The sequence below is a fragment of the Anabrus simplex genome, chromosome 4, assembly GCF_040414725.1.
Source record: "Anabrus simplex isolate iqAnaSimp1 chromosome 4, ASM4041472v1, whole genome shotgun sequence".
Lineage (NCBI taxonomy): Eukaryota > Metazoa > Arthropoda > Insecta > Orthoptera > Tettigoniidae > Anabrus > Anabrus simplex.
The window spans coordinates 327,825,266-327,850,314 of record NC_090268.1 but is presented as its reverse complement, the minus strand read 5'-3'; the positions used below and the strand labels follow the sequence as shown (position 1 = coordinate 327,850,314).

Sequence of the window (25,049 nt, the reverse complement as noted above, 5' to 3'; positions counted from 1 at the left end):
ATCAGGGCACCAGATTTGATAGTGACGTAAAGGACCGAACACAACCCGTCAGTATGTGTCGGCACTTCAAACAGCAAACGAGGCGCCACTCTGGTACACTATCCTCCTATCTTCTCAAGTAGACCACCATCATTGCGATAAGAGCCAGAGTACCATGAGAGTACTCTGACGCCAAAAAGGAATGACTAAATTCCGAAAAAAAAAAAAAAACTTTCTACAGGCAAATCGCAAAATCTCACTCAAAGATAAAATAGTACCTAGGGTATCTCTCACGGTCCTACCTCCGGCCACGCATATTGACACAAAAGTCACAAGACTCAGCACAGTGCATACTGCCACGAACGTAGGTCATTAAATAAGAAACGTTGCACTGACTTCTCGTATATGAACATTATATTAAAACTCCGTCTGTTTAGACAATTTTCCTGTCAACCGAACACGGCGGGTTGCATAATCACATGATAGACGTTATGAATACAGGCACGCTTACTAACTGTTGATAGCTACATTACTAAAAGATGTCAACAATTATTTTAAAGTTTTATTTAACAAATGCATGTCGTTTATCAGTGGCAATACATGAAGGAATTGTACAAAGATAACATATTTAATACAGTTGTTATTACGATCTTTTTACCTTCCGATTTCCAAGAGTTGAGTATGAAGGGGTGTCAAAATAATTGTGTGCCGCACTGCAAAGATAACAGGGGAACTCAACATGAGACGACATTTTTAATTCATACCTTTAAATGATGAACATGAAGAATAGTAATGTGAGACAACTGTATTTAATTCACACTTTCCTTTCGATAAAAAGCACAGAAGAAAACCAAGCGAAGATTTTGAGCGAAGTGGCTGCAAGTACAAAGAGCGACCTCAACAGCTTTTCCTCGGTAATAACAGCACTGACGACAACATAACTGACCACAAATAAGTTACATTATTTTATGTTATTTGTCGTACCTTAATAGAAGATTATTTCGTTAGAGACAAACCTATGTTGTAGCTTCCTAATTTGCTCGTTAAAGATATTCAGTCCTTGAAAAGATTACAAAATGCAGAATAGAGAAAATAGAAAATGATTCAGTTGTACGTTTTCTGAATTAATACTTATATCAGAAACAGTACAGATTTTTAAGACCGTGTTTATTGAGTTCGTCAGAATTTAATTTCAAATGCTTTTTGCCTCAAAACGCACATCTATTGAGTTCATCCCTCGTATTCGCAATGCCTCATATGTAGGCATACTCTTTGAACAAAGTCATGATAATATTGAGCAAAAAGAGGGAGAAACGGAATAATAATATACCAATATATAATACAAAATCAAACCCCATGGTGAAACAGCCCTGACGGGCGTTGGCCTACCAAGCGACCGCTACTCAGCTCCAAGGCCTGCAGATTGCGAGGTGACGCGTAGTCAGCGTAACGAATCCTCTCGGCTGTTATTCTTGGCTTTCTAGACTGGAGGCGCTATATCACTGTCAGATAACTCCTCAATGGTAATCATGTAGGCTGAGAGACCTAGGAGCCAGCCCTCTAATACCGCGAGGTCGGCAGAATATATAACACTATTTCAATATTTATAGATAAGTTACGAGAAAGAGATAGTCAAATGTTAAGAAAAATTTTAATAGAGAACCTGAATTCACAAAGGTCTTCCGAGATGTTGATCACTAACTTCGGAATATTCTAACACCAACCCACTGATAGACCGACTAGCATAGCTAATGAGATAGAGCACCAGACCTTGAGGAGCTGCAGTTCCGGACATACGAGATGAAATACTGGCACTAACGTTAGCCGGTCTAAGCATGTCTCTTTATCGTTTCTTTTAAATTATGAAACAAACAACCTTAATAAATTATTAATTGCGTTACACAATATGTCATATGAAATCTAAATCGTGTAGTTCAAAATAACTTTCTTATAGACTTTAAGAGAAAAGATAGAATCGGGATTTGAGTCTCAACATGAGATCTTCAAATTGCCACAAATCACTCTCATTGAAGTATCTATAAAAACCAATTACGTTGAGATTCGATCTCACAACCTTAGGTATAGAAGGCTGGCGCCTTACTAAATACGATTCTGAGCCGTTGAAATAATTATAACGACAAAACAAAGATGCTAATTCAAACTTGGCCTCTTTTTTGTATGGTAAACCCTACCTGGCAGCAGACTGAATTCATCTACAGCCATTAGAATAGCAGACACTTTCCTCTCCATAACGGAGGCTCAGTCTACACCGTTATTTTACACCAGCGTCACAATCGTCATATCCTGGCTACTGCATTAAATCAAGTCCTATCATCTCAAAGGCACATCTACACTTGTGCAAGTCACTAAATGCCAAGAAAACAAGGCCAACGGTATATTGCCAATCATTCTACTTACGCGTCTTCATTTACACATACATATGAAATTCATTCGACTATCTTCTCTGAATAAGAAGCTGAACTTGATACGAGTTATTTTACAGAAATAATAAACTAAAATTACATAGTTAATATAATTGTAATCTTATTTCGATAAATATATTTAATAATACTGCTCATACCTAAAGGTTGCCGTAGCTGGCCCAGTTATGTGTGAACGGTAATTTTCACGAGAGTATGCAAACGGATTGATTTAGCTCATGATATCAACTGAGGAGTTATCTGTGTAATACGATTAACAGATTACCTGGCAGTAATGGTCACAGTAAATAATAATAATAATAATAATAATAATAATAATAATAATAATAATAATAATAATAATAATAATAATAATAATAATAATAATAATAATAATGTTTCCTCAGTTCTTACAGATTTTAAGAGACGTCAGCGGGCGAAGAATTTCGCTATAAAAAGGGATCCATTAGCTTGCCAGTAAATCCATCGGCACGGTCTCTCGTATTTAAGCACACGTAAATACCAACCGAGTGTGCTGGGATTCGAAACAGCAACTTTTAGCATAGAAGACCAGTGAATAATCAACTTCTTTATACACAGAACCGTCCGCATGATAGTTTGAACCACAAAGAAGAAGAATACTTTTATTATTACTTAAATATTATTTACAGAACTATACAGATTTCCTTACTTGAATACCTTAGAAGTCGTCTCTAATTCTTCTCCTTCTTCTTTCTCTTCTTTTCGGCCCTTTCCCAAATATCTAGAGTCGGCACTACATATGCACTTGGCCCAGTTTTTCGACGAGATGCTCTTTCTGATGACAAACCTATATGGATGAACGTATTCGCAACTGCGTGTATCTGTGGTGTCTGATACTGTGGTGTATTGTGTTGTGTGTATATAAAGCAGCGCGTATTAAGACGAACACAGGCACCCGTCCCGAGGAATCAACCAGACGCGGCTAAAACACCAGACCTGGCCGAGAATCGATCACAGGACCCTCTGAGCCGAGGACCACTAAGTTGAACATTCAGCCAAAAAGTAGGACACCTAAATTTTTAAAAAGTGATATTCAAAACAACGACAGTAATATCTAGTGGGAGTCGTTTTCTTTTTGAAAAAATAGAGTAGGTCCCTGCAGTAATATTCTGTACTTCCTGATACTGGAAATTAATAACACGAAATTTAAATGAATATACCCTCATCTCCAATTGGATATGTCTCTTAAAACAATTAGTCATTCAGAAACATTTAATGTATATCCATCCAGCTAGCAACAAGCAAGTACATCGTAAGGTCTAAATACAAATGCCGGAGGTAAATTGATAGGACTTGCATTAAATGAATCTGATGTAGGCTTAATTCCCTTGTCCGCAGTAAAGGAAACATTCCAATGAGAGTAGTGATAATCTGCGTTGTTGACTTCCAGCATCAAGCTTCGTTAGTCTTCGTTAGGCACCGCTCTTGATGATAGCCGAAAGCTCAGTAAAACAAGATGTCATAATGTCTGTGTGCATGAAGCTCTGGCATTTCTCCTTTAAAAGGAATGGAACACATGCTGCTGTGTACATTAACCTTCCTCAGTACTTGGTAATTGGTTCCATCTTATCGCAAGGACCTACCACAAGGTCCGGCCGGAGAATATGAAAGTGAAAAACTGTTGCGGAAGTGTTACTTCAGTCTAATTCCCAGCGCGCTAGATGGAACCTTGGAAATGATTCAATGTGACCCACCGGCTGAGTGAGTGACACGTCGCTTCAAATCGAGATTCATTGGGCCCGTCAGCCTACGCCTGGAGCCAGTAGTATTCATCACAGATACAGACGAACAATTCAAGACTAGAACATTTGTTTGTTGATGTTGCTTCAGTTTAAGGGTTTGGAACTTCATGGTCATCAGTCCACAAAAACAAGAGAACAGGGGTAGGCAACCTTTTTAAGTATGAAGAGTTATTTTCCAAAATGTGTTTTACTCTCAGGACGCCAAACAGAATGTCTATAAACTTATTTATATTTGATTTTCCATCTTTTATTTACGTACTTATTTGACAAGTTGTGAACAAACATAATTTAAATATTACGAATAAAAACAAAGTACAATATTATCATTATGCAAATTTAAATATTTAAACCTCAAAGTCTGAAGCATGTTTTAACGTGGGTCTATGGTTAAAAGCTGATTTTTGAAGATATTAACTGAATCGCTTAATAATAATTCAAATCATAATAAACATAAAAAGTCTGTAAACTGAGAACTTTATTTAAGTAGGTCTGTCTGTTAGATCATCAGCCCAGAGGCTGGTTGGATCCTCAAATAGCACCACCAAAGGCTATGCAGTAAAAAGGAAAACCACAAAAACCAATGGCAGAGCCCAAATGAGGCGTACTAGGCAAGACGAGGAGTGTGGTAGTTTGCCATTGCTTTCCTCACTGGACCAGAAGGTGCTACTACAGCACGACTGATCCTATGAGCAACACTTTTCCTAACATTCAGACACTAGTCGTGCTCCAAATGTCATTACTCAGCACCACCCATACCCCAGCAGCTTCCATATTGTCACAGCCATGGATGAGACTGTGATATCGCTGGAAGCTACACTTTGCTCTGGGCTGTGCCAAGAGATGGATACAAAAATACTGCATTCATCAAGAAATGGCAACAGGCAATATAATTAATATGAATCTTGGCGTCATCTAACTTGATACAGTCAGAAACACAACCGGAAATCGCTGTACGTTTGCAGTTATCAAGACGAAAATAAGTTAATCTTGATCTAGCCCTATATTTTGACTTCAAGGTTAAGAGCACTACACGATCACTACAAAACTAAAACATTTTAATTTTAAAGAATACACTTTAACCATTCTGTTATTTATCAAACGAAAATATTTAAAATAAAATGTACAACATTACAAAATGTTAGGCGAGCACCTAAAATCTGTGAAGAAGACGCCATGGCACCCACGGACACCGTGTTGTCAACCCCTGCAATACAAGGTCCATGGGCCACGGTCGACAATACCACGGGGAAAATATGTCCATTTTAAAAACTATTTAGCAGTAATTTAGTATATTGCATTACTTTCCCTAGAACAATGCTTCACAGAGTTTTCTAGCAGGCGCCCCCATCGTAAGCTCCGCAAATCGTATGTTCTCCCCACGCTGTTTTTACAAATGATATTTCTCGTAAACACGTATAGTTGCGAAGAAGGCAGAATAAATGAGAGAATTTTAAAATTCACAAATACAGTAAAATGCTGGGGATGTACCTTAATCAAAGCCACAGCCACTTCCCTCCCACTTTTAGCCCTTTCCTGTCCCATCACCGCCATAAGACCTATCTGTGTCGGTGCGACCTAAATCGACTTGTGAAAAAAAGGACAGTAACAAACTTCAACAAAAAACTAAGATGTGTGGCTGAAACAAGAAATTAAATGAAAATATCTAGAATATAACAAAAAAGTGGGAGGGGGGAGCGTAAATTTCAAGAGTGAATTCTTCACACCTAGAGAATAATAATAATGTTATTGTTTTTTACGTCCCACTAACTACTTTTTCGGTTTTCGGAGATGTGGAGGTGCCAGAATTTTGTCCCACAGGAGTTCTTTTACGTGCCAGTAAACCTACCGACACGAGGCTGACGCTTTTTGAGCACCTACCAATACCACCTGACTGAGCCAGAATCGAACCTGCCAAGCTGGAATCAGAAAGCCAGCGCTCTAGCGTCTGAGCTACTCAGCCCGGCACACGTACAATAGAGAATAAAATATAGGTTATATCAACTTGGGTCTGAAATAGCCTAGGTTCTGAATTATCTTACTTTAACTATGATATTAGTGTATTCAAATATTGTTATTTTCTGGAATTATGATACATGATCCATTATTTAAATCCAATTTTCAGAATGCCTTCCCTCTGTCCGCATACAGGCCTTATTGACTTCTGAATACGCTCCGGCGTTCCTTACTAAGTTCTTGTCGTCTGAGACGCTTCACAATTCACTCCCAGAGGGCTCATATAGCATGGATCAAATCAGTCCAGATAGATATACATAATAATGCATAAGTGAATATGATTAAGTTCCAGCCAATGAACATACCAACAGATACTAAGTTCATGCTAGATCAACTGTTAACCCAGAATTTAAGCACTTCCTGGCCCAAATTGATATGACTCATTTTTCTTTCCTCCATATGAGAAATCTATTCTTGAAATTTTTGCCCCGTATTTTTGTTACATCTGCATAAAAATATGGTAATTAAAAAATCCCGGATTTTTATGCAGTAACGGGTTAGACTGCAAACTAATTTGGTAAGTGTAGGCCATAATAAATAAATAAATAAATAAATAAATAAATAAATAAATAAATAAATAAATAAATAAATAAATAAATACATAAATAAATAAATAAATAAATAAATAAATAAATAATGTAGTAAGAGTAACATAAATCATATGGGTTCTGATGGGCCGTACCCCTAATGCTCATGCAAAACCCCATAGCACAATCGTTGTGAAGGTCGACTATGCATGCTTCTCACTTCAGTAAGTTTGCATTCTAACCTATTAAAGCATCAAAATCCGGGCTCTAGTAATTATACATCGAAACAGAATCAATATCAAGCAAATGATTCACACCTAAAATGTAACTGTGGTAATTTCATGAACGGGAATGTAAATAAAGGTTGCAGATCTCTTCACATAGTTACTAGGGTTTTTATTAGTTGTAGAAAGGATGTAAAGAAGTGGTAAGACCAATTAGAGTATGGTTCCAGTGTGTGTAACCAGGATTACTTGATACGAGAAGTACAAAATATCCAAAAGAAAACATCACGATTTGTTCTCGGCGATTTTCGATAAAAGAGTTGCAAACTTTGGGCTGGGAAGACTTGGGCGTAAGGGGACGAACAGCTCGACTAAGTGGAATATTCCGAGCTGACAGCGGAGAGAAGGCGTGAAATGACATTAGTAGAAGAATAAGCTTGATTTAAGTTTTTAAAAGTAAAAAAGATAATAATATGAAGATAAAGTTGGAATTCAAGGCGACAAATTTAGGCAAAGACTCGTTATTAGAAAGAGGAATTAGGGTAAGAACAATTTACCAAGGGGCATGTTCCACAAATTCCCAAGTTTTTTGAAATCATTTAAGAAAACCACAAGTAAACAACTTATACGGAATATGCCATCTGAGCGACAGCCCTAAATGCAGATCAGTGATGACTGACTGAATGACCGATTGATTGGTTGATTGACTGTGTTGGCCTGAACAGAAGTTAAAATACACACAACTAAATAATTATTCACACTAATTTGTCTTATTTTAAAAAAAACAACAATTTGCTTCAGAACATAAGATACTCAGATAAATACTGGAAGAAACCTGTTGGGAAAATTGACAGGATGATAATGAAACAAACTCTATACAATGTGCTCGCTGGGAAATGTTGCGTGTAAATCAACGTCTCTATTTATCAGGCCAAATGTTTCATTTTCTTGTTCTGTGCCTCGCTTGTAAATCAGGCAGCCCTCACCCCAGCTTTGGAACCACTGGCATAGAGCGATACTGCAACACTATTTACATTTTAGGTTCGCGTCCCGAACAGCAGGAACCAATCATAAAAAAGCATGACTCTACAACATTTTTCTGACTATATGGGATTGAGTAGGGAGCTTAGACTACTCATCTGCCGGTTGAGATATAAAATGCCATACCTTCCCCACCCCAAATGAAACTGGCTAGAAATCTAGCTCACCTTGATGTGGGAAGCAATTATCTCGTTAGGAAGTAGGAAATATTCCTAAGACTTCAAAAAAGTAGCAGGAAATGAACAACAGAGTACTGAACGAGCAACAGTACTTTCCGCTATTTCATGTTTTATATGCGAACGGTAGAAAGCTTTTTTTCCTCAAGATTCATTTTGTCAGATCATCTTTCGATATACCAAGGTTAACATTACGGCGGTGATGAAATACGACCCTCCGACAACCGACCTGTATGCAGTTTGAGAGTAATTGAAATTTACAGATTGATGTAGAGGAAGCGTTGGAAGCGTTGTACCAGAAGGACCTCGTTTGGATTCCCCACCATTCCAAAGACCTTAATCCTGGACTGAGGGCAAGACCAGGGTTACTCAGGGTCGTAAGACTAACTGAAAATCTGCTTGATATGAGAGGCAGCGAACCCAGTCATATAATTCAAGCAATAAGGTTGCGGACGTCGTCACGTTGACCACGTAACATTCTAAAATATGCAGGTCAATATTTGTCTTGGTAGAGCAAGGTCCTTCATGGACTGCAAGTAGCCGTAGTTCATTGTTGTTTGTTTATTGTTTACAAAAATATTAAACCATACATCACAAAATTATCAATGACTAAACTCGCAAATAACGGGGATTATCACCACCAACAATTCTACTGCAGGGCCTCACCGGAATGTTTTATCGCACTCACGAGAAGACTGAAATGACCACTAAGTATCTCTAGTCGCAACTAACTTAAGATATCGTGAAGACGCCTCGGCCATTAACTTCAGCTGTTTCCTCTTTCTTGTTTCTGTTTTGTTTCGTCAGTCAGCATAATGTGTAGACACGCTCACTTCATAACTTAAGTCTAAAATGAAAACTTAAGTAGCTGAGTCATGGACGTAAACGTCTAATATCGCATTACGAGCTGTGTTTAGGGCATAAATCCCCTACTTCCTTCACTCTTGATGCTGACTGTCGTTAGCCTCTCAAGGCTATATACATTTCTTTCATCATCATCATCATCATCATCATCATCATGTCCGACTCGTTGTCTGAATGGTTAGGGTACTGGTCCCGGGTTCGATTCCCGGCCGGGTCGGGGATTTTAATCTTAATTGGGTAATTCCAATGGCTAGGGGGCTGGGTATGTGTGGCGTATTCAACATTAAAAATCATCCTAGTTAGGGCCCTCATCTTCACAGGCATGCAGGTCGCCTAACAGGCCGTCTACTAGAAAAAGACCTGCACCAGGCCTCTCCGGAGGCCATACGCCATTTATTTATCACCATCATCATCATCATATTATTATTATTACTGGCCCTTTTTAATTACCCAGGGTCGTTACTAGATGTGAATTAAGTCCAACTTTACGACAGGATGCCTTTCCTGACGCTAATCCTATCTGGAGGGATGCATTATTCTTGATTACGTGTTTCAGTGGAGGTTGGTAGAGTGGTGTGTTGTGTGCAAATGAAGACATGTAGGGCCTATAACCAGACCCAAAGCCAGAGAAATTAAGATACAAGGCTAAAATCCCCGGCCCGGCCGCTAATCGAACTCAGGGCCCTCTGAACCGAAGGCCACTACCCTGACCAATCAACCAAGGAGACAGATTATTATTATTATTATTATTATTATTATTATTATTATTATTATTATTATATTATATTATATTATATTATATTATATTATTATTATTATATGATGTCGAAAATGAGCAAGATACACTGTAGACTATAATCTAGAAAATACTGCTTCAAAAGTGGATATGAAAATGACAAATAAAGCAGAAGTAATGGTATTTTTTATATTTATAAGTAAACAACCCAAGGTAATATTTGTATACTGTAATTATAAAACACTCTAACTGAGCGTGTCAACATTTTCAGTTATTTCACTTATAATTATTTATTTATGAAGCAGCCAGGAGAATAAAATTCACTAAAGTTACGGTTGTGTATAACAAAATTTTCAAGCCACTTCAAGATCAGCGTCTAGCAAAGCTTAGTTCTTGCCGATGGAATTGATCAAAAAGAAAGATGAGAGGGGAATTACAAGCAGTAGGAAGAACATCCATAAGCACAGGCAGCTCCTCCCTACGTGATCATACAAGAAATGCCCACCTCTGGTAGGTGCTATTAGCTGTCGTCTTCAGAGGCCTGCGTTCAATCCCCGGTACTGCCAGCGATTGAAGACTGGCAGGAGTGCTGGTATGTGGCTGAAAAGGAACAATATGCAGCTCACCTCCATTCGGGATGCGCTTGAAGGGACTTGAATCACCTCGAGAATTGGGAGAATATTTTATAAAAGAAATGTGAACAACTTGATATAATTACGAATTACGCCCATTGTCTACAACGTACGGTACATCTATGTACTGTACAATGGGAACATCGCAACAGTATGAAGTTAGTAGGATAGTTAAAGAGATTCTCCGAGAAATTGAAGAAGTGTGGAAGTTAGCCTTCCCAGAAAACATTCACAAGAGAATGTAAGAGAGCTTTAGGTCTAATACGTGAAAGATGAATAATCATCATTATCGTCGTCATAGAAAGGCAAGCGTGTCTGTGTAAAGTCCTTCTAATCGCTGATTCCAGTCATGAAATAAAAACACCGTTCTCGAACCATGACCGCTTCAATGAAGTGACCCCCCCCCCCACACACACACACAAAAGGACTTTCTCACCACATAAATATATAGAAGATTAACAAAATGACTAACTGCCCAGTCTTCTGATGCAAAATGGCGGCTCGAAGTCAAATATTTTCTTTTCTAACCTGTAATGAAATGATGTCCTTCAGGGGCACATTCAGGTAGTTGGCTGCCCTTTTCCCCCAGGCAGAGCGGCTCGCCAAAGCAATACGCTAGAACTATAATTAACAGGATTTGCATCATTTATTCTCATGTTTGCTTTCCTGCATAGAATCCGTGTAATGCCAGGCGTAACGATAAAAAAGCGGGCTTGGTTTTTGCCTGCGGTAGGTAAGTCAAGCAAGCACCTGTGGTAGGTTGAGCTGGCCACACAGACAGATAGACAGAGCAACCATCTGGCGAATTTAACAAGTGCCCTCGGGGACTCCTCTAACCACCACGCTCTCTCAAACGACACCAATTTATACCCAACTCTTAATACTAGTAATTACATATGCGATGACTTCATTGAACCATGTGAGACTCGTTACACAGACAGCCTGGCGCCCAATGAGGCCACACAGTGGAGCGGCACCTTGTTACCACATTCCACATACTCATTATCATATTTAAAAATTACAACCTTTTTTATTATATCCTTGAATGCATGCTTTACATTTTCAGGACTATGCACGACTTTTAAGAACATGCCACCTAGCAAATTATTATTTATAGATGTTGCAAATTTAATGGCAAAAATCTCCATTAAATCACGCCGTCAATGTATTCGTCTGGTTCCACAGGAATGAGAAAAAACTTTAAGCATAATAAAATGGCCGTGACAAGTGGGTTATGATGCGGGTGTAGATCTAAGAAGACAATTTATAGATCAAATTGTTCTCACGGTCAACACCTGCGTCCAGTGCTAATTGGGCTCACCAAATTAATGCGTCTCCTGTCTTTTTGAATGCCCGCCTAGCCCTATTAAAATCATTATAAATGGGAAATTAATTCACTCTCTAAAAGTTTGCTGTAGACAATTTTCGAAAACTGGTACGACGAGGACTCAAACCCATTACGGTGCTATATAATGGTCCACTGAATTTGAATAATTCCATTTTTGTAATAAAAGTACCAGAAAGAGTGTCGGTACGCTTTATGGACTTCTATACGCCGATGAATATCACTTCGTGACTGACAGGGTTCACTCACTGAGGTACTGGTGCCTCGTTCTCACCGCGTTTAATGAATGACAGCTACATCAGTATATGTCAGTCAAAGGTTTCCGATTGTACAATAGTGTAGAATGTAAAGGTCTTCATTCTCACACATGACCGGCTGCTTGGCTGAATGGTCAGCATAGTGGCCTTCAGTTCAGAGGGCCCTGGATTCCATTCCCGGCCGGGTCAGAGATTTTAAATGGTTAATTTCCCTTGGCTCGTTAACTGGATAGTTGTGCTGTCCCCAACATTCCTTAAGATACACCACACAACAGTGTCATCCACAACAAAAGCATGCAGATTCCCACACACGCTAGATGCCACCCACCTCGAATTTCTTTTTCGGACGGCTTTTGGAAAATCCATACAACAATTAGGAATTTCAAGCAAGAATTTATTCCATTGATTCAAATTTTGAAGAAATAACAAGAGTGGTATAAATTTAACTGCAACAATTGTTATATTTAAAATGAAACGCTAAATTAGAAGCGATTTAAATTGTTTGTAGTCCGCAATCTTTTTAAAGTTCAAGTTACATTATTCGTCTAAAAACGCTCCTAATTCGTAAAATGAGCATCCCAGAGATCTCTTTGTGTTTAAGTTAAATTATTATAAGCATGTCTATGCCTCATACGATCGATGCAGCATGCGAAAGTCGTCACCTAGTGTTACGGATTTGCTGGGATCATTTCTGACTCACGTGTGTCTGTACATTCTCAAGATTTTTAGAAATGTTTTCTATGAGGATAAAGTTATTTGCAAATCCGAGATCTGTCTTCTTTCCACTCTCGAGGCACTTAGGAATAATTTTAGCATGAGTGATGGGCCCGCAAAGGGTGGCCGAGGCACACGTGTGCATACGATACTAGAGGTGCTCTGATCTGCCCCGCGGCTGGTAGGTTCGCCGCACCGCTCCACGCCAGCTCTAATGGCGCACGTATCCGGTTCGGCGAATAATTACAGACCACATCTAATGAGGGAGGTTTGACGTCACTACAATTTTCAAAACGGTACCGGAGAAACTTAAGGTCAATGAAAATTGTTTTCTTTCACGCTACTTATGACCTGCATTGATTTCATTGTCACAGGTTGGAAAAATTTGATGAGCAGGTGTGGTCCAAGGTTGAATAATGAGAAAGGGAAACTGTATCAATGTTTCAAATTCATTCCAAAACCGAACCGAGATTTTTTAGAAGACTTAAATTTTGAGTCATTCTCACAAAACTTTACACATCCAAGATTTGTATTATTACATTGTCCATGGGCATCCTTATAATGTGTTACAAGAGGATAGGGGAAACTGATATGAAAGTACATTAAGAGAAAATAAGAGTAGAATCATGACGTAATCCCATAAACTTACGTCTCTCTTCTCAGCAACCACGTTACCACAATAACGATACAGTCAAAAGAACAGACATGGTTTCCAATGACTGTAGTTCACCCTACCACCGTTACAAAGAGTTAATACAATTAATACAGAGTGTACGAGAAGATATGGTTTTTCAGTGCGTTAGCTGCTGAATCCTCAGCCTTTGTTTGAATACTTCCAATCCCCAAAGGGAATGTCATCCCTTAAGTTATTCTCTAAACTCTACACCAAGGTCCAAATAAGAAAATGTTAACCTCGAAAATAACCTAGACAAGTTTAGAGAACTACCGTTAATATAAATAATATCTGAAATATAAATAATATCCGCATTGTTAGATGATGTAAACAAATCAATTAATTAATTTCTGTTTGATATAATAGGTTATAATAGGGCATGTTTATCTCATAAGTTAGTGTTGGTTCCCTTCCTAATTTATATTCTGATATTTATCATCACTAATATTACATTTACCACAATAATATTGGCGTTCATTAAATACTTCGTTACAGTTGACAGTGAGCATTTTAAATATTATTTTCCATAGTTCAAAGAATATTAGTTCTTATCAGTTATCAGTTAGTTCTTATCACTATTAATTTTTATTGTAATTTTTATTTTTGTTAAAATTACGTCTTGTATTAGAGTTAACAGGTTATCATATCATTATTTTCTTTAATTAATGTTTTAAATTGGCAACGTACCACTAACACAGGCAGGATTATCGGTGACGATGATTAGAAGCAAGCTACCGTGATTTTGATAAAGATACAGCCCTAACATTAGCCTAGTCTGAAAATGGCTAGTGGCTTTGCGCCGCACCGACACCGATAGGCCTTATGGCGACGATGAGATAGGAAAGGTCTAGGAGTGTGAAGGAAGCGGTCGTGGCCTTAATTAAGGTACAGCCCCAGCATTTTCCTGGTGTGAAAATGGAAAACCACGGAAAACCATTTTCAGGGCTGCCGACAGTGGGATTCGAACCCACAAAATGAAAAAATGAAAATTCTTTCAAATTTCTAAATTTCGGCTTGACATAAAGTCGGACTTAAATGTACTTGTTGAATATCCACGTCTTACAAAAAAAGAAAAAACACCGATTTCTCGAAGAGAAAATTGTCTCTCATAAACAAATATCTGAAAATAGTTCATGAGTTCACAAAACATCACTATCAAATTTAGCATGGTTTTGCAAATTTTGTCTAGTATTCCATTGCAAATGCAAGAATCTTAACGTCTTACCGCTAAAATACCAAGGAGTGAAACTGTGAAGTCTGTACTGGTAATTAGTGGGTGAAAACGGTTTAGAATGAGCAAAAATGCGGCGAGGTACGGCATGACACGCACTACTTCACATATTAGTGACGCAGACTCTGACATGCTATGGGGAGTGCAATATTCAAAGCTAAGTTCGAAAGCTGTAATTTAGTTCATGCAGCTAACGAGAAGAGCCTTTGGCTTACATGTCGGCCCGCTTCAAAGTCCTAATCACGCACAATAAGAAGGAACAAACGTCCATTAACATCTCGGACAAATGACTTTGTTAACTCTACAAGCCACAGTATTTTAACGAGACTCCAAAAATAAACCCATTATCCGTACCAAAAATAGCTCCCAAGCATGTATTACCATTCCAAGCTCGTCTCTCATTTTAAATCTTCAAATGTATTAAAATGTTCTGAAGATGAGCAGTTCTTTCCAAGAAGAACCATATTCTTAGGAGAATTCAACAACCAGCGGACGCCGAAACTCTGCATTTCTCTCTAATAGAGCGGAATGTTGTCAGACCACGATACCCATCCTTCGCATAACAGTAAATCAATACAAGGTGTACCCAAATATGTGGGAAGTAATGGGAGATTAGGGTGCATATCTCGGACAAATGACTTTGTTAACTCTACAAGCCACAGTATTTTAACGAGACTCCAAAAATAAACTCAAATTCCGTACCAAAAATAGCCCTACGGTCGATCCTGGCATATACCATCTCGAGTAGCTGTCACCATGTTGGTGTATTGCATTATAATGCAATAAGTGCTTAAAATGAATGCACAAGCTATCTCATTGACTGTCGGGCACGTTCAAATACACCAGACATTTTATTCGATGGCAACCTTGTTCCACACGATGGCGAAGTACTGCAATGTTCGTAACGGCATACCTGACTCCAAATACGAACTCTCCCCTCATTCTAACTAATAACTAAAACAGACCTATCTCGAAAACGATCGACCATAGGGCATAAGTTATGCTCATACAGACTTTTTGTGTTTTGGGGGGTGTACTATCCATAATCGAATTACTTCCCACATGCGTGGGAAAACAACAAAAACTGAAAAGTCAGTGCCTATCTAACAAATCGAATGAAGAACATTAAATATGCATTTTAACAAATCGGGGCATCATATTGGCCAGCAGCGGTTAGAAAATCAAGTTCGGATATAGTTTTTAATTTTAGTGCAACTGGCGTGATTAAAGAGATCCTTAACTAATACTGTTATTTGCAACTCGCGTGATTTAAAAAAATCATTTCCTAATACTGTTATCACCATTACTATAGAGAACTAAGCGTGTGAATCTCAGTAAGTTATCTAAAAATTGGTTTGTTTCTATTTTTCAGATGTACCATCAACATATGCGATTCGCTTTGGCATGTGCGCTGCTGGCCAGCGTACTGGTGTCTTCGCTTCTCGCCAGCCCTACGTCAAGTGCTGGGGGTATGGTATTAGGACATCCACTTAGTAAACGTTCCTTCTTCGATATCCAGTGCAAAGGAGTATACGACAAAAGCATATTTGCCCGCCTAGACCGCATCTGTGAGGACTGTTACAACCTTTTCCGAGAGCCCCAGCTTCACTCCCTATGCAGGTAATTACAGCAACGTTAAAATGCGATACGTACAAAATAAAATATAAACTGGCGCGTTCAAATATTTTCGATGAGAACTTCAGAATTCTATATGAAATGTCAAAATAATATTCTCCACACTCCCTAAAAAGTCTCTGTGCTATTCTACATAAAGCCCGCCTGCAAATGGACACGATTGCCATGATTAGATGTATTACCAGTCATTAAAAAAATCGTACGAACTCAAAATTTTACACACTTAAGGTGTAGCATAGTTATCCAGTCGATAGAACACTAATAAAATAACAAGATGATAAAATATTTTCGCGTTCGTATACGTGTATTTTGTATTTCGTGAATATATATCATAAATGAAAGACTTTACTTTTTAAAGGAGCTACGTGCCTAAGACAAATTTTCAAGATACCATAACAGTTATATTTGTATAGCCTACAGTGGGTTATTTACCATGATATTAAAAATAAACTTCCTGAATAATCACAAATTAATCATAAACTTAACAGCATATTAAAACACTAAATAAGTGGCACTTTCAATAAGAACATGTTCTTTGGAGATTGTTCGTAATTCAGCTAGTTCTTAATTGGAGGCATTGTTACATTACATACGAAGTAGTAGTTTAACTATGACCTAAAATGGCACTTAAAACCTTTAGAAAGTGAAGTTTTCAATTATGGACTTATATCGGTAATCATTCTTTATGTCTTCATAGTGAAGTTCATAATTTACGCTTCGGGAATAATTATCTTTCTGGAATATATGCTTTGACATATATGCTATATAGACCTACATTAAACATAAAAGTAGCTCCAGTTTCCATACGTAACATGCACGTGTAAGGAAGATCTCATAAATAATTTGAAGAGGAAATCCCAATGCGTCCGAGAAATTGGATTCATAGACCTGTCTGTACAACCAATTACGGGGCAGAATTATAGAACGTAACTACGTTTTACTCTTTTCAAAATATATATTCCAGAACTTTGATTCTTTTAAATTTGAGATTTCGAGACAAAGGGATAAGATTAGTTGTGCCTTGACGTAATAAAATCTTAAGAGTAACAAAAAAATTGAAAGATAACAAAGATACACAAACAAAATGAATTAAATGTAAATTCATACAAGATGTGAGAGCTCATTATCAAATTCAGTACATATCTATGGAAAATATTTAATGTAATCTCAACAAATATCCACTAGACGATAAAGTAATATACATCTAGACAAGGCCTACCCCTGTCTCGGTGTTTACGTTTTGTATATTTTTGTATATTTATATATTTTTTGTATATTTGAATACGCGATCTGAACTAATCATATTTCCTTGATTAATTGAACAGTTTGATTTATACGTACGTCTCAATCTAATACGCAATTTTTCATGATTTTCTACCACCACTTCCGAACTTATAGACTGTGAAAAATATATGTGAAAATGTAATTCCATGAATACCTGACTATGACCGATACGACACAAATATAAGTAATATCTTTGCCACAGCCGATTACAGTACAATTCAGGAAACCATACGTTATCAAACTAGTGGCAAGAGAAAGCTTGTGAGAATAATGCTGCAATTTACCTTGAAACAATTCCACCTAAACCACAAAAAAGGAACCGCTCGTTTCTTGATACTGAATGGCATTCTTTGCCAATCGCACGGAAGTAAGATAGTCTGTTATATGTAGAGATTCAAACCGCAGTGTATCCGCTCTTGTTCGCCTGATTGCTGCCATTACATTCATTCGTAATCTCGCTCTTGTGGCTTTTCTTCAGGGGTTAACAGTGATTTTGTTTATTGTTTTCTTTCCACCGAGATAAGCAGCATCTTAAAATATGATCGACTTGTTACTCTCAATTAGGCCAATTTTCTTTACAAACCTATATAAAAGGTAATGTTCGAAGTTTTTAGCGGCGAGCTTTATAGGACTTTTTAGAGACAGCTGTGGTACCGATATCAGCGATCTGAAACTGAATTTACTTAAATTCACATAAAATTAGCCGAACGTTTCTCTAACTAGCATCACTATCTATTCTCGTGTTTCACTAAATATTTTAAACAGAGTATAAAAATTATTCCTTCAACAGAATTTCCCAAATACTATTAATTATAATACCAAACGCATGTAACAAACTCAGAATCCGCCCTTATAAATACTCTCATATACGAAAAATAATGAAACTATCTTTTTATAAATGAGCATTAAGAATAATAACAGCAAGGATTATTTCAGAGCCTTACTTGTTACAAACTGTAAATAGAGGAAGAAAGAACTATGCTAGTTTGAAATTATGTTTCCAAACTAGTGTTTATAAATATGTTATGGTGACTGTTTTATTGATTACAGGAAGAACTGTTTCACGACAGACTACTTCAAGGGTTGTCTCGATGTCCTCCTGCTTCAAGATGAAATGGAAAAGATTCAGACGTGGATTAAACAATTACATGGGGCAGATCCAGGGGTTTAGGTACTTCTTATTTTTTTGTTTTGTTTTCTCTTTACTTCCTTTATCCTACCTCTTATTATTTTCAATATCCTTAATTGTTCCTAGATTTCCCAATAACCTCTGGAGAAAATCTTTTAACCGCATGAAAAAGTAACAATTATTTTCACAATCTAATAAATATTTTAAATTAACATTAATATAAGTATTGAGTAACATAATAAATTAATTTTCATTATTTTTTAACAGTTAGAAAGCTTGTAGGTTGCCTTGTTTCTTTACTAAATGAGTAAATTATTTAATTGAATAAATAATCGTATTCATATTCATTTAAAACTTATTGTAAATAATGGCCTATTTTTAAGCAAAATGTGCAAAGTATCCACCCTGATAAAATAGATTTTATAATTCAAATTACAGTATGATCCATTTTTCTTGAATATTTTCTTCAAATTATTCACAAAACTTGAAATGAACTTTTGTATCAAACAATCAAATTTAAATGAATATAAACTTTTTATCGACATACAGCTAACATTCTAGATATTTAGCAATATTTAAACGATTTGAGAATTTTTTAAAACATAATATTTTTTCACTTTTTGAAAACTACTCTTTTTTAATTTTTTACATATTTTTAACACAAATCCCAACCACGTTTTTTTTGTTTTTTGGGGATTATTTTTACATTTTCTTTTATGACATCCATGGCAACTTATTTTTGACTGCCACGACTTCGATAAAGCTCCGCCCCAACAACTAGAAAACGAACCATAACAGTAAACTGATCTTCTTTGTTCTATTTTGTTTCAGATCTAAATGCTTCAGTAGTGAATATTTCGAAGGCTGTCTTGATACGCTTCAGCTAAAAGAAGAGGAAGAAAAATACAACCAAATGGTTCAATTCCTCGGGAAAAAATAAACATTCATCAACAATATTAATAGAGTAAAACCTGTGAAGTTGACCACAACCATACCGTATCCACGTCTACCATTTTGCGTATATAAATGCTAGAACATTGATATACGTTGATATAATTAGGTAGCTCAGTGGTGGTCAACACAAACAGGTTTCACTGAAATATTCTAGTCTGGAGAGGAAGGAGAAGTTCATGAAAAACCGAGCTGTAAAAAGATCTGTTTTTATCATTTCCATTATCATTAATATCATTTCATTCGACTGTTAATTTATTAGCTCTCTACTATGTAAACAATTTTATCTGTAAATGATTCACTATGTTTAGTTTTATTTAAGATATCCAGTTAAAATTTTAAACCGCTATCATTACCTTTTCGCAATAGTGAAGTTCAATGAAAGACAAGAAATGCGTAATTCTTATATTTAAATTTTCATTCAGTATTTTGTTTTATTTAAACATAGGAAAAAGTAATTCATTTCACAATTCTACAGAAGATCTCTTCTTTCGTTTGGATATTTCATAGTCGTACTTTATTTAAAGATGATGAATCAGTTTTATTTATTTAATATCCCGCAGCACTAAATTTATATTTTGTGAATTCCTGATGTAAATTTAAAATATTAACTGGATATAATGTAAGTACAGCAACAGTATTCCAATAATTATGTGTAAATTATACAAATGTATTATATTGAGAACTCAGTTATCATTCCATTGACAGTATTCATCATAATTTGAGAATGAATCTCTATTTCTTTTTATGAATGTAGGCAAATGTTTGAAACTATAACTTAGTTTCTTTTGTGTGAGAATGAGTGTTTATACTTATATTTAAAATGTCTTTAAAATGACATTCATTTTTACGGGTTGTATGATTTAAAACTTGTCTCACGTTTTCAATTTCAGTTAGTTTATTTGTAAAATCCTAGAATATGTGAATGTCTGTTTTTGTTTATTTATTGACCCCTAATGTATTCTTATATTTTGTAAGTTGAAAATAATTTATAATGAGAAACGGCTGAAAAGAGAAGGAACGGTGTAAGTGGAATTGATAAGTTATGCAAAAAATTAAAACCTATATTTTGGAACTACATTCACAATCTCTTTATTCTTTACATCCTTAATTCCCAATTATCTAAACAATATAATTTACTTATTGGCTTATGTGTTTATTTATTTTATTTACAACCACATACAAGTCTTTACAACGGCACAGAGTATAATATTCCAAGTATTTCAAGAAAATGGGTTAAAAATATGATTAGGATGGTTAAAATTTACTATTAATCACGATGAAGACTATTTGAAAATATTTAAATGATATTCGAATACGTGGAGTGATCCCTTGATTTCTAAAATGCTAAGTAAATATAAAATTATTATGTACATCCTAATGGTCTCTAGAACTCGACAACAACTTCTGGAATTATTCCCTTGACCCCTATAGGAATTTTTACAACTTACATATTAAAAATCCTAGACGTTTTTCAAATTTGATGTAACAGTCTCGTAAACCTTGCGTTTCTCCTCGTCGATCTGTTAATACTGACCAGTCCTGACTTTAGACCTAACAAAGGATACAAAACAAGTGCACACCTCTTTTCTCTGTCCGTGGATATTATGCTAATTCGCTTAATAGTCTCTCCACTGGCAACACAGTAGACACCATAACAATATAGGGACAGTATAGCCAGGTTCTGGCTTGTCAAATATCGGCCAAGTCTTAGTAGTCTACCAAGTAATTTATCGTAGAAATATTAAATACAAAGAGGAAATAGTTGGCATATCGGACATCCGAATTGCGACTCTCTTCACAATCAGAAGTTTACTATTTATCGTGATGATGATGCTTGTTGTTTAAAGGGGCCTAACATCTAGGTCATCGGCCCCTATGGTACGAAATGAGACGAAATGCAATTACAATTTAAAAGTACAAAATTCATCCACTGACCAGAAATCAAAACGTGATGATGAAGAATGAATTGATGAATATGAATTTAAAACAATCAGTGAATAAGACGCGCAATGCCTCACATCCCCAGAAACAATATTACTGACCAAGGGACTGCTTCCAAAGCCCAATCCTGAATCGATTATGCTTGTCTAAATGGGTCAATATCTATGTCGACGATCCCGCATAATGGCACTTATCGTTAGTAAAGGAGAACCATAGTATTTCTCAGGTTGCGGTACTAATCAAAGGTAGCGTAAACTCACGGTGTTCCAAACATTATGGTACTACTCACAAGTATTGTACGTCGTACAGGTAACGCAGACCTATGGTGTTTCTCACACAATGGCGCCACTCATAGCCAACGCAAACCGATTATGTTCCTCACCTAGGTGTACTAGTCACGGGTGCCGGTATTCCCGTGGTGTTCCTCACATAGTGGGTACTAAACACAGGCAACGCAGACCAACGGTGTCGCTCATATAGTGGTATAACTCACAGGCAACGCCCAGACCAGCGGTGTTCTCATATGGGTACGACTCACGGGTACTGGAAACCCACAGGGAAACCACTCTCTGCTGCTACTAATCACAAACCTATTTCGTATCTAATTTAGTGGTACTACTCGCAAGTAAAGGTGAGCCATGGTGTTCCCCGCGTGATGGTACTAATCAAAAGTAGCTTAATGGTTCTAAGGCAATCATCCTTGGTCGCCCCTTTTAGTCACCTCTCACGACAGGCAGGGATACCGTGGGTGTATTTTTCGTCTGCGTCCCCCACCCACAGGGGGTAGAGAGAGAAAAAACACTAGAAGAAAGAAGGGATCCGTCACTTCGAAAAATGAAGTAACGGACGAAGAAAGGCAAGGGCACGAAGGGCGTGAAAATGAAAGACTCCCTAGGCCTCGAATGCTCTAATACCGCCGGGGTCGGTAAAAGAACAAGAGTTGACCAAGGGAGGTCGGACAGGATAGACGAAAGTCAGGAGCCTGGCATAAGTGGAAGCAATGCCAAGACTCAGCTAAGGGTCCCGTGGTCGCCAATCCACACTCCCAAGAAGAGAGCCCCTTGGGCCCCTTTCAGTCGCCTCTTACGACAGGCAGGGGATACCGTGGGTGTATTCCTCGTCTGCGTTCCCCACCCACAGGGGGTTGTGTGTTTGGTCCGCGAGAGGTATTTTAATTCCCTCAAGTCCGCCGGCAAGCCGGTTAGGACCCCCCTATCCGCCGCCTGGGACGCGCCACGTGGGAGTATCAGCTCTCCCCCTGCTAAGCCAGCGTAGTAGGTCCTTCAAAAATAGGAAGTAAAATTTACCACACACACACTGTGTCAATAGAGCTGCCAAACTGTTTCATAGTTACTTTCACAAGCAGTTAACAACAGCAACGTAAAATCCATCGTAGATTCTGTGGAAGTGATGAATTCCAACTTCCAACTGATATGGTAACATAATCAATCCGTGTCGCTATTGCTAGCCAGGTGAAGCTCTTGGAAGACAGCGCGTTCGACAAAGACAAAATTTGAATTTAGAACTATCTCCTGAGATATCAGCACATTCTATGTCCTGCTACAGTGAATAAAACTTGAACTGATGACCCCGACTTACCTTCACAATGTCGTATCATTAAAAAGTCTGTAAATTTCACTCCTTCCTTACTTAATATCGCTGTTATTTGAATAGCAGGGTTTACATTTATCTTCTAGAAGACGGTAGATAAATTAAGGATTGATGCATCCACGTACTTCTATCTGCAACTAGCTCCGTGGCCTCGTTTACTTCTACACCTCTCACTGAGTTTACCATCATCACCTTTGTCTCCTGCTTCTCTGACACTCCATGGACCAGACCGACAACTATGAAGCAGATGCAATGCACAAGAAGCGCTAAGTGATTCTGTCCCTTTCAGATTTTAGGCACTACTGCTTCCCGCCATCTTGTCGATGAACTGTATTTTTAAACTCTTCTTCCTGCCCCCTTTTGGTCAAGCGCTAAATAAAAACAACTGAAGTACATGCTACGTCTCCCGCACAAGCAATGCACTCGGGTCTAGCACCAAGAACTACTACTATGGGCTTTACGTCGCACCGACACAGAAAGGTCTTATGGCGACGATGGGATAGGAAAGGCCTAGGAGTTGGAAGGAAGCGGCCGTGGCCTTAATTAAGGTACAGCCCCAGCATTTGCCTGGTGTGAAAATGGGAAACCACGGAAAACCATTTTAAGGGCTGCCGATAGTGGGATTCGAACCTACTATCTCCCGGATGCAAGCTCACAGCCGCGCGCCTCTACGCGCACGGCCAACTCGCCCGGTAGCACCAAGAAAACATCAAATAAGCTCAGATATAAAATACGAACCCGCACAATTGTGCGTATACGGTCTGAAAGGGATAGCCCTTATAGAATAAATAAGTATAGTACTAAAGGGTAAAGAATCAAATACCACGGTAGAATAAGGTATGGAGAGGACATAGGTCATTGTTAACAAGATACGAAGCCAATGAAAACGGGAAACATTATCGAACAGTTTTATTTCCTGTTAAATGGTGCACGCATATAAACAGGTTATCGGCGACGGTGCCATGAGAAAAAAGGACTAGGACCAGTAGGAAGCACCGTGGCCTTATTTAAGGGTTAGCCTAGTGAAAAAAATCACGGGGTTACACTTTACTAACGGGAGTGCGCGTTCAGTAATGAGAAAAGCGCGTAAAAATTACGTGACACGATACCTGAAGTAGCAGAGAGGAGAAATCCTCCCTTTACGCTTGCCAAGGATCCACCAGCCTACCCCTAGAAGCGTTATTACTTACATAGGAAAATTAAAAAGGAAACTATGTAAATCAGCGAAATGCAGCCATTTTTGTGATCCTATTGGCTGTATTGGCCGGCATATGATGAGCAGTTTACTACTATTTCCGATAGAGCTCGCATCATGTCAGTCCACAAAGCTGCCACATTCTGCAAAAAAAGAATGTAACCGCGAAATTTGAAAGTGTCATGGCGTGTACCGGATGAGAGTGCTGTATCACTGACGTAAAGCTATAAAAGTGTCATGGCGTGTGCCGAATGTGAGTGCTGTATCCCGGAAGTAAACATATTAAGTGTGAAAGGAGAGAAATTCGTAGAGTTTTCAATAAGTCACATTGTCCACTGTTGAACGTAGAATGCGCTGCTCTCTCAGGGGATACTAGAGGCCTGTGGACCGCTTCGGGGCTCTGACTTGGGCCTATCACCCCTAGATCTCCTTTGCTTGCCCCAAGCCCAATACTCGCGTCGCTATCCGGACTTAAGTTTTTAAATTGGCAGCCTTGTATAACGCGCTTGTGACGTGCGATCCGCGCTATATTAGATTATATCTCTTTTGTACCACCCTCCTCAGGCCGGAAAGTTTTACCAATCACGGATATCCATCTTCAGGGTTGCTCTCGGTAAATTCGAACCATCATCTCCCGAATGCAAGCTAACAGCTGCGCGACCCGCATAAAATTCCATTAATAAT

At 37.9% G+C, this 25,049-nt stretch overlaps 2 protein-coding genes across 5 annotated transcripts in view; one reads left to right on the top strand and one right to left on the bottom strand.

The window, feature by feature from the left end:
- ITP (ion transport peptide) overlaps positions 1-20,693 on the top strand; it is a 435,567-nt gene extending 414,874 nt beyond the window's left edge. For 3 of the 4 annotated variants that reach the window (XM_067146517.2, XM_067146514.2, XM_067146516.2), the window contains exons 2-4: positions 15,989-16,236; positions 18,586-18,706; positions 19,496-20,693. In XM_067146517.2, coding sequence (XP_067002618.1) covers positions 15,989-16,236; positions 18,586-18,706 — 369 coding nt within the window. In that variant the 3' untranslated portion in view covers positions 19,496-20,693. The remainder of the gene's footprint in view (positions 1-15,988; positions 16,237-18,585; positions 18,707-19,495) is intronic. The other variant, XM_067146515.2, reaches the window with a different exon arrangement.
- The window catches only part of LOC136872694 (peroxisomal leader peptide-processing protease), a 1,469,308-nt gene that overhangs the window by 1,400,750 nt on the left and 43,509 nt on the right, over positions 1-25,049 (bottom strand). The gene's annotated exons all lie outside the window — the stretch shown is intronic.